Genomic DNA, 11,866 nt, shown 5'->3' on the forward strand with positions numbered 1-11,866 from the left:
TCAGATATGCAGGGCGAAGGAAGAGGCTGCCATCAGCTTGGCTCTGACTTGGCCTTTCACATAACCTCTTAGTGACCTCACAGGAAGGCAATCAGGTCATCATCTCTTCCCTCAGAAGACTATTTCTCACACATTTCATTTCTGTGTACTGTAGAAGTGCACGAATTCTCTGTTTTGCTATTTCTTCTCTGCTTTTCAGGCTGAACACTAATCTCAAACATACACCCTCCTGGCATCATTCAGGTAGTTGAGAAAGAATAAGCCATTGCTTACCAGAGCAACGTGAAGCAAAAATAAGTTATAAAATAAAAACAAATGAAACAATATGCCCCTGGTTGTGTATGATATTCAGAACAACGAATGCCCAGAAAGGTTCATTGTGCAATTTAACAGCCAACAAATGTTTGAAATCGAGAGTTCCAGTCTATCATGGTCTCAATTTGGATTTAGTTTTTGACATCATAATTTTACGAATATGCTTTGGCTCCATTATTTGTATCATTTAATGGTTTAACACTCATGTTATTGCTGTTTTCTATGGAGTAATGTCAGCATCATTATTTAAGTTAATTAGAGTTTATGCTTTTATTTTGAAGGCGGCTTTTTGTTGGGCCGCTGTTTTTATATAAGGTTAGACAAGCTCTCATAACAGGACAACATGTTTTTATTCGACTTAGCGGTTTCATAACAGATGAAGAGATGCTGAAGATGTGTTTACACGTTGCCTGTGTGTTTATATGTGTTTGTAGAGGAGGAACGAGAGAAACCAGTGGCCTGAAACATATAGGTCGATAAACAAAAGCTCACACAAGCCAGCTGGTTTAGTAAACACACTGCAGGGCTTTCTCTAATAATGAGAAGAAGTTCAATTATTCTGTACTGCACGTACATGACATTACAATATTACACCACAGGAGTGAATAAATATAGTTTTAAATGTAAGTAACACATTGTAATCAAGGCTTCTTTTTTACAAATGAAATGTTTTTTCCTGGTGCAATATAAAACGTTTATCACATATGGGCTAACTATGGGCTATCTGATATTATACAGTAGAGCAAGGACTGTAAACTTTAAGTGTCGTACAACCTAAATAAAACTTTTTAGGACATTATCAGTCGGTAGCATGAAGCTAAAGTGCTGGTTAGCCATTGTTTACATTTTTTTTTAATGGAACAGAGGTCAAGTTTGGAGGAAACTATTCAAAAGATGTATACAATAATTGGAAATGCAAACGGTTTTGTACTGTCTTTTTTCTTTGGGCATTATAGTCTATCATACACTGAGCCAGTGTCAAACCCAAGAAAAACAAATGTAACTGTTTATCCGTTTTGTAACAAATAAAGTATGTTAGCAAAGACCTAACACAAAAATACTGTAGGAGAATCATTGACACCATCTGTTACATTATATTGCTATAGAACTGCGATCCTTACTGTTCCACCAAAACAAAACATGTTTGCTTCAGTTAAAAAATATATTTAGTACAGTACCACTTTTATTAATAGCAATACTTTGCTAGTGCAATGGCTGATCTACTGTATAATGAAATCAAACTTTTGCTAAATATAAGATTAATGCAACAATGTGGTAAAAAGGTAAATACATACATTAATTTTCCTTTTATTTTTATTTGCATTATCATACATTAGGTACAAATGACACATTTAGTTACAAGGTAAGAAGCTCAGACTCAGTTTTAAAGGTTTCAGGCTGACAGGGAAGGAAACAGACATACACCATTTGCAAAATACAATATATTCTTTCTTTTACAGTCTATGTATCTACTGTAAGTCAATTATGTACAAAGACAGGGGTGCTGAGATATCTAATGAACCACGACGGGAGAATTAGAGGCCATGTTACTGTATGGACTAAGGGAAAAGGCATTCCTGCACATCACTGATCCTCTGTAAATCCAAAAAGATAAAAGCTCACCTCAACTCTCTGATTACACAGCAAACAGGAGACAATGGAGCAATGACAAACTACAAAAACAAAGAAAGACATTTGAAGGAAACATGTACCTAAAAGGAGAATAGTAAGAAATGCCAATTCAAGATACAAATCCCTCTCTCTTAAAACCTTTACATCAGAAAGTTAATTATTTTCTGCCAATCCTTATTAATTAAAATAAAAACAAAAAGGTGAGGACATCTAATACATTGTAAACAAAGTGAAATACATTTGGCTATCTCCTTTCCCAGTAGAGCGCAGAAATGGTGATATGGAGGTTTAGAGTGAATAGAACAAGAAAAAGCGACTACTTTCCTGACCTGAAGGGATTTAAAGGGTGAAAGGAGGAGCACACTGTCGATAATATGACGGGTTGACTTGGCCCAGGCACTGTGGAAGGAGGAACAAGTAGAGAGAAAGAGGGCGTACAAGAAAAGACAAGGGGGGGGGGTCGGTTCATATAGGACGAGGCACAGGGGTCATCCTTCAAACAAGCCATCACCATCTTATCTTTCGTTAATGTATCTAATCCCCGTCAATCACCTGTTCATTGTTCCATCACTCCCCATGATCAACCTTTGATATTGTCGATACACATATGAATGAAGTCACTACATAATTCAGTCATTAATAGGCACAGGGAGGTAAAGGTAAAGCAGGCAGACACAGGAGGAGAAGTCAAGTTGTAGATTTTTTTTATGGCTGTAAATTTGTTGGCGTCAGTCAAAAGAAATGTGCTTCAAATTCAGATTTACAGACCAGATCATGGAACATTTATGTAAACCAAGCGTGCAATGTTTTTTCCCCTCTTTTTTACTTATTCACATTGATTCATCTGGGAGATGTGCTGAAAACACTTACATGGCATAACACAAGGTAAAAACGGAGCAAATTAAGAAGTGGAGTAAAGGTATGGAGTAAACAGTAGAGAGTTCAGGATGATGATGTGCGGTACATCTGTTGAAGTCGGGAAAGGCACACACGGGGAGAGTAAGTAGTCTTTGTTTCATGCCCACACTGACTGTGACTTTTTAATACATTACACAATGAAGTTTGGGAAGCAAGTAATCAGAGATTCTATTAAAGGGATGGGTCTATTAAGTCAGCACATATAGGTTCAAGTTAGACAAGGATGTGTCTGTATGTACAAGGTATATTTTCTCTCACACCAGTGAAATTCACGGCAGATGTTAAATCAAATGTTTTCCAGACACAATTCTGCCCAAGGCTAGAGAGGAAGTCAAATCTACTCGGGTGTATGAGGAGTCCTTGATCAAACTGACTGGCATTGTAAAGCGTACTGACACAATGTGCACTCATGGCAGCATGCTATATGATGTGTGGCCAACAGAGTGTACAGCAGGTGGCTTTAGGCAGGTCTCAGCCCAAACGGGGAGAAGCTGCCACAAAGAAGAAGTCATCCATGTGACTACAGCTAGTGCAACGCTGCTATTGTCGGGTTCTGGCATCTTCCAGGTTTGGCACATGCAAAAAAGGTTATATAGGAAACAAGGTAGGAAGCATAACTCTTAGAAAAACATGGATACACTATTACAAACGCTTCCTATCTATCGCATTTAGATGAGTTTTATAATGTGATATATCCTTTTACACATTCCTGAATTTCTGAGCAGAAGCTAGAGAAATAAAATGGACAACACTGACAGCAACGAACATTAAAAGCAAAATTAAAGACATTTTAAAAAGTGACATCAACACAACATTAAGATTATTACATAAAACCCATTCATGAGACAAGAGAGCGAGTGGATTCACAGAATTAGCAACGAGCAGTGAGTCTGACTCAAAAGTCGCCCAGACCTGGATGCCACATCGCCTTAAGAAAGGTAAAGGCAAAAAGAAACAGGGGCCATACAAATGAACATACATCAAGCTTCCACAGAAAGAAACACAGAATCAAGGACTATGTTTTAGGAAAGTCATTTAAAACTAGATTTTAGTATTAGTATCTATTTGCGGAGATTGATAATCTTTAATAAATGTTGACTCCATCTTCACTGGAGATCTGTATTATTTTGGCAAAATCACTGTTACAAGAATCTGTTATTTAAACATGACGCGTAAATGGTCCGCAGAGTAGTTACAAACTACTGCAATCACCTGTTAATAATTCTGGCTGGTCTAAGATCAGCACTCTTAAGGTACCCGACTGTGGTTTTTGTATTGGCCACATTTGCCAATCTGTAGCTTTGAAACCAGTGTTACTTCACCTAAAATCTATCTTTTGAGTATTAACGATTCACCTCCCATAGGTTTAACTTGTTGCAATCTTTTGAGAGTTCAGTTGGAGACTCTTACCTCTAAAGGTTTTGAGTGGAGCATTACTTTGGGGTTGTTCTGTAACTTGTAGATGTTTTATACTTCGTAGCATGCGTATAGCGGATAACGTGCGTGAAAAATGCTTACTACAGTAAGAGCATGCAGATACAGAAGGACAGTCAACGGCCAGACACGCATCCAACAAACAGACAATCTGCAGTCGAAACCATTGAATATGAATAAATAAAATTAACGTTTTGATTAATCTGGAAAGAACAAGTAGAACCGATCTATTACACAACTTGTTAAATCTGGACTCTTTTAAAGACATCCAGCTGTTACAAAGTTGATCTGTACTGGGTTACTTTTTCTTTAGATATACAAATATTGGTATATATAATTAATGTAATAAAAGCACATTCGGGTGTTGGTATAAAAACTGTAACTCTCTATACTCTTTTGAATAACTAATGATTATTTACAAAGGAGTTATGCAATGATACTATACAGATTGTAATCTGATCTAATGGGAAAATATGTCTGAGATCACAAAAGAAGAGGAGAGTAAAGTACATTATATTTTTGAATACATAAATGATAATAAAAGGGATGCAAAGAATTGATTTATCTAAACACGATTATGTTGACAATCTCCAAATGAAGATTGTGTCTGTTCTTAGGACAACAAAGTGTCAGAGGAAATGCTCCAATATATTTGCATCTTCTGTATCGAAAACTGACCATGTGTTTTATCTATGCTTGGAAGCATGAGACTGTATGCGATATAACATTAGATGGGTAGCACACAATGATATGTTATATTCTACAAACAAATAACAGTTTAGCAAAATGTTGGTACATGTAAGACCAATGGGGGGCTTTGTAGTTATGGGATAGAGACAGTGGTTAACACTGTGTTAAATCTTGACAAACTGTAAACGTTTCAGGTTTAATTTTTTACCTAAGGTATATTAACTTTCTACCGCTACCCGCAAACTAAACAGATTATTGTCTGTCCACATAGTGTCCACAGAATTATTGACAATGCAAGTATACAATTTGCAGCTAAGGTCAGGGCAAAACGATTCATTAGTCATTTTAAAAAGCAGGTAAAATGAGGTTAAAGGTGGGGTAGGTAAGTTTGAGAAACCGGCTCGAGATCGCTAGAATTTGAAAATACACAACCGGAGAACATCTGCCACTTCCTTATAGAGCCCCTCCTCCAACACACACGAACGCGCACATGACCAATGAGGGCACGAGATAAGTTTGTGCACAGATGGAAGGCTGACAGGCAGGTAGGCCATCCAGTTATTTTAGCCGGGCCGGCTAAAATGATTGGTCGTGCTTTTTACAGTACTACGGCTTCCACAGATGACATTTCTTTATGGATTTTTTGTCAAAGCACTTAAGATATTCATTGCTATCGGGATGTTAAGAGCATTCCATGGAATATAACAAAAAGTGTATCTCGAGCCGGTTTCTCAAACTTACCTACCCTACCTTTAAGCTAAGAAGATTAAGAATGAAAACAAAGCCTGACACACTTTCATACCTATGTGTCTGACATAATTGATTATTTTACAGGCTGCATATTATCTAATTACGCAACTGTTCATTCTTTAGTGGATTCTTTGCTACGCACACTTGAAGACTTGTTTAGACTTGCTAAAAATCTAATTGTAGTAAAATATAAATGTATACTATCACAAGGAAATCAAAAGGGAAGAAAACTGTAAACACGATACAGGAAACATTGAATCTCGAGGAGCTGTTCCGACGCCTGCTCCACCTGTCCTTCATATTTGGCTATAGTGTCTGCACTGCCTCATGTGAGTGTATTTCGGGTCATTACATTGTATCTATATTGTGATAGTTATCCATATGGAAGTCAATCGTGACCAAGCAACTAGATCTGTAGACCATAATGTTATCAATTGATATTTGTAAGCATCTAAACCTTTTCCAGAATAAGTCCAGTAAAGAATCCATGCCTTAAATGCTATCTAATCCTATTTTAGCCCAAGTCTAATTTCATCTTTAAATGTCATCATATACTGGCAGAGATAAATTAAGCCAGACACTCTTCTGTCTCCTGATTGGGTAACCTTCAATACAGATTGCAGCTGTAGAGAAAGACCCCCTTGTCTACAGTACATGCTCATCACTAACCTGAAGTAAATACATTATTTTGATGGCTCAGAACCAATCTAATCTATACTGGCATATATATTGTAGAGAACAAAAAATGCATGCCCCAGAGCGATGCTTAAAATAAAAGTAATACATAAAGGATTACAGAGGGCCTTGATCAAGTTGTGGTCAGACGGTATATTGGCAGTTGCTTTAAGTAGGTGGCAGTGAGCAGGGAAGTTCTTCAGGGAGGTCTCCCCTTCCTTCTCATATGCTGTTAATGACCACCGGTTGCACAAACTGCGGGTTGATGAAAGAGAACCCAGAAAACTCGGCCTGGTCGATGTTGGCGATGACCAGCTCATCTGGAGGTGTGAGCTGGGGCTGGGTGCGTGTGAAGAACTTGTCAAAGTTCTCTGCTCCTTTGCCACACTGTAGGAAAAAGGGACAGGAGAAGGAACAGCTTTAGACATAAGGCATGTGAAATAATACGAAGAGTGAAAGCAGTCCGACAAAACAGAACAGACATGAAAAAGTGTACGCATTGCAATTCTGTGGAGGGAAGGGAACCACACATCAGGTCATCAAACATTAACATTGAGACTACAGCTTTTATTACTAAATGAAATCACACTAGGCTTAGCAACTAGACAATGTGCATGGACAATATAACATTTGCGAGCTCTCTCCGATCAAACTGTAATTGTAATTTCAGCTGCCCTTCCTGGCCGTGAAATATACAACATTTTACACCTGATCTTTCATTTTCCCCACCGCAACATCCAGTACGAGGTCAAAAACAACCAATTACATGCTCTAGATCTCATTCACCTGATTCAAAATGCACCTTTCTGAATACCAAAGTAACATAGACACAGTAATACCATTTCCATAAGACCCCGTGATTGATTTTATGAAAGGAAATGGTGTCAGGAACTCTTCAATAAGGCAAGCCGTGTTTGTTATTATCTGAAAACCTTTTGAGATGTAGCTCCTTTATCTCGTCTCCGATATGAGAGATGTCCACATACTTCTATACATTTGACCCGAAACCTAATTATCTCACAGGACAATGAAAAAATTCCTTGAACAAAAAGAGCAACAGCATCTCTGTGCAACCAGGCAACACAAGGGTTAATTATTTGGTTCATAAGAGGGACGAAAGCTGTCAGTATTTAACTTGACACATCAGAGGGATTTTCGTGTGTGTGTGATGAGAGGATAATCAAATGAAATCGAAGACATGGAAACGGATTATGTCACATGGAGGATGAAGAAGAACTCAAGCGAATTTCTCGGCAAAGGGAGGTCATGGGCATGTTGGGAAACGTGGGTGTGCATCTCATTTGGTTGCTGTAATGATATTCCCTCTGACAAAGAAAAATCACACTTGCACATACTGTAGATTTGTGTTTCTCGAGTGCCTACCAACCCACAGACTGTGAATAAGACTAGGTTGTCTTGTTTCGCAGTTTTTTGTGGGCTGCCTAGATTAGAAAACAGGATTCTACAAGCATTTAACATTTGTCTCCCCTGCTTATGTCACATGCAGGCTCATTAAAACGTAGCGTTTCAGACAGAGGGTAAATACAGGTATCAGAACGACAGTGTGAGAAAAAAATGTGGCTTTTGAACATTAAAGCATGTCACCATGTGCTAGTAGAAGCCCTAGTTTGAATCCAGAAATGAGCTTGATATGCCCCCTTTAAGTATTGGAATTTATTACATTTCTGTGACACTCACACAACACAGTGTAATTTCCAGGTCATGTGAGATTACTGAGATTTTCATTTGCATTACTTATTTAGAGTAGCGCAAAGGACATGCTTGGCTCAATCGTCCTACATGCTATTTGAATTGTTTTACCAAGCAATGCAAACAAGGTGAGAAACTACAGCAATGTCTGTAATGTAATGTGTTTATTGGCTGAAACCAAGAAACCAGGTTAAGTTGTTAAGGACGGAAAACGTTTTTTGAAGCAAATCAGAACCTGCATAATTTCAAGAGCAGACAAAAAAGATTGCTTAGTGCAGAAAGGAGTTTCTTTGTATCTCTTTTAAGTTATTGTATTGGCTTGCCTGGAGAAAGAGAAGGAAAAATGAGACGGGATAGTTGTATATTGCATCCTACTCTGTCCTCATGAGTTAGTCCACCTATGGCGCGTTTCCACTACACGGCCTCGCTCGGCCCCGCTCGGTATGGCTGGGCCTCGTTAGGACTGGCTCACTTTATGGCGCATTTCCATTACAGTTTAGGAACTGGGGTAGTATCTATAGTAACGCAGTGTAGGCGGAGCCGTGACGTGATCTTCAATGAGAACCCCAGAAAAACAACACAGCCGTTAGCTGTTAGCACTCAGAGCTCACAGCTCCTCATATATGTTCAGAAACTAGACAAAAGTTAAACAAGTACAAACCACAGACTGCCTGTGTCATGTACAGTCGCTGCTTTATTTATGTCTGTATAGGCCGTTGTTGTGAGTGTGGACGGTCGGAGCATATACTGCGTTAGCTTAGCCAATCTCCATTTAGAAAACACGCATTTTAAAAGGTTTTTCGCCTGCCGTCTGTCTGCAGACTTGTCAAAGCATTAATTCATGGTTTTTACTAACCGGTATCAGTATGTTGTTACTTCGGCATCATTTTGAAACGTGTATTACAATTAAATCACGGTCAAATATGTTCATCTTGTTGTAGTTGTAGCCCCCTTGCCAGCGATGCTCTCTCTAGTTTAGCATGCTCAGCCCGACTCAGCCCGACTCAGCCCGACTCAGCCTCGTTGTCTCTGGCCCTAGACCCGCAATTTTATGAGGCCAGAAAAACTGTGAATTAGGACCCGCCGGCCGGTACTAGGCCAAGTGGAAACGCAACCAAAGACGGGCCGCTGACGTCACAGCCCTCTTAAACCGTGCTCCGCGCTGTAGTGGAAACGCGCCACTAGACACCTGGCTCACCTAAATGGATGCATGCAATCGCAAACACACACAATCATACATCCAAATACACACACACACACATATACTTTACACTCAGACCCAATGCACCACATGATACGCCTTCACGTTCCCTTGGGAGCTAGTGTGCTGCAGCTGGCTGTGAGAATAAAGGACTCTGTGAAGCCATATGCCGTGGGGATCTGATACAAGTCTTCAATTGTAAGAAATAAGGATGGTCACCATAGCACCTTTGGCACTGTTGTCATAGAAATAAAGAGCGGAGCGTTTAACTCTAATGCTGCGTTCACACCGGACGCGATGCGATTTTTGGGGGCGGCGCGATTACATGTAGAGTCAATGCAGAGACGCGGACAGACGCAAATTCGCTCCGACGGCGCGCATGAAGCGGTTGATGCGAATGCCGCGGCGCGATTGAGGCAATTGAAGGGGGCCGCGACAAATGCTCAAGTTCAATTTTTTCAACTCGAGCGTCAAATTCGGGTGACGCGATCTCGCGGTAGCCAATTAGCGGTGAGGATTTCAGCCTGCCGTCACTGAAGTTGAACCACAAAACCAACATCAGCCGTTAGCTGTTAACCCTCAGAGCTCACAGCTCCTCATATCTGTTCAGAAACTAGACAAAAGTTAAACAAGTACAAACCACAGACTCTCTGTGTCATGGTGAATACAGTCACTGGTTTATTTATGTCTGTATAGGCCATTGTTGTGAGTGTGGACGGTCGGAGCATATACAACGTTAGCTTAGCCTGATCGATCCAATCTCCATTCAGAAAACACACATCTTAAAAGGTTTTTCGCCTGCCGTCTTGTCTGCAGACTTGTCAAAGCATTAATTCAGGGTTTTTACTAACTGGTATCAGTATGTTTTTACTTCGGCATCATTTTGAAATGTGTATTACAATTAAATCACGGTAAAATATGTTCATTTTGTTGTAGTTGTAGCCCCCTAGGCAGCGTGTCTTGTATGAATGATGCGAGTAAACACAGCTGACAGCCGCGGTGAAACTTGAGCGTTTAGAGCGATGCGATAAGAGCGAAGCGAATATTCGCATCGCGTCCGGTGTGAACGCAGCATAAGGGTTGTTGTGACTGCAAAGGCAATATTTCACATTATATTTCAGTTTGAGCTTCTACAAACACACAGTATGAAGCATTGAAAAGGAAGATACAAAAAATCAGCTTTAAGTTTAAATGTCACTTAATGATTTGCGCAATATCTTCGTCCTAGTGATTATTACTTATAAAAACATTTGAAGCTCGATTAGTATCACGGTTGTAGTTTTTTTAAAGGATCTCGCCAAAATATGTTAGATTATCATAATCTTATAGCTGGGTCCTATCAGACACGTAATCCGATAGGTCTACAGACACAAGCGTTTCAATGACAAGACAGACTTAGAAGTAGAAGCATCTCTAACATTGTTTTGTCACCACCACAGTATAAGCAAAGCCCTCCTGGCATCGACTGACTTCTGCTTCACCAATCATATATTGAAATTGTATTAGTTTAAGATAAAACCTTCTCCTTTTCAAGGGGGTCCATGTAAACTGACCTGAACAAATTCTAGAATGTTGAATACAAATTCTAGAATGTTGAATACGAATTCTAGAATGTTGAATGAAAATTCTAGAATGTTGAATACAAATTCTGGAATATAAAATGACAATTCTAGAATGTTGAATACAAATTCTAAAATATAAAAAGACAATTCTAGAATGTTGAAAACAAATTCTAGAATTGTAAATGACAGTTCTAGAATGTTGAATACAGATTCTAGAATGTTGAATACAAATTCTAGAATGTTGAATACAAATTCTAGAATATAAAATGACAATTCTAGAATGTTGAAATACGAATTCTAGAATGTTGAAATACGAATTCTAGAATGTTGAATACAAATTCTAGAATTTTAAATGACAGTTCTAGAATGTTGAATGCAAATTCTAGAATGTGAAATGACAGTTCTAGAATGTTGAATACAGATTCTAGAATGTTGAATACAAATTCTAGAATATTGAATGAAAATTCTAGAATGTTAAATGACAGTTCTAGAATGTTGAATACAGATTCTAGAATATAAAATGACAATTCTAGAATGTTGAATACAAATTCTAGAATGTTGGATACAAATTCTAGAATGTTGGATACAAATTCTAGAATGTTGAATGAAAATTCTAGAATGTTGAATACAAATTCTGGAATATAAAATGACAATTCTAGAATGTTGAATGAAAATTCTAGAATGTTAAATGACAGTTCTAGAATGTTGAATGCAAATTCTAGAATGTTGAATACAAATTCTAGAATATTGAATGAAAATTCTAGAATGTTAAATGACAGTTCTAGAATGTTGAATACAGATTCTAGAATGTTGAATACAAATTCTAGAATATAAAATGACAATTCTAGAATGTTGAATACAAATTCTAGAATGTTGAATACGAATTATAGAATGTTGGATACAAATTCTAGAATGTTGGATACAAATTCTAGAATGGTGAATGAAAATTCTAGAATGTTGAATACAAATTCTGGAATAT

General features: G+C 38.3%; 1 protein-coding gene across 1 annotated transcript in view; it reads right to left on the reverse strand.

The window, feature by feature from the left end:
- Window positions 1-1,607: 1,607 nt before the first annotated feature.
- Window positions 1,608-11,866, reverse strand: part of prkcaa (protein kinase C, alpha, a) — a 143,523-nt gene continuing 133,264 nt past the window's right edge. Inside the window, exon 17 of the mRNA XM_034120385.1 lies at window positions 1,608-6,801. Within this exon, the coding sequence (XP_033976276.1) occupies window positions 6,637-6,801 (165 nt within the window). The 3' untranslated portion in view covers window positions 1,608-6,636. The remainder of the gene's footprint in view (window positions 6,802-11,866) is intronic.

The sequence above is a fragment of the Trematomus bernacchii genome, unplaced genomic scaffold, assembly GCF_902827165.1.
Source record: "Trematomus bernacchii unplaced genomic scaffold, fTreBer1.1, whole genome shotgun sequence".
In the NCBI taxonomy this organism is placed as follows: domain Eukaryota; kingdom Metazoa; phylum Chordata; class Actinopteri; order Perciformes; family Nototheniidae; genus Trematomus; species Trematomus bernacchii.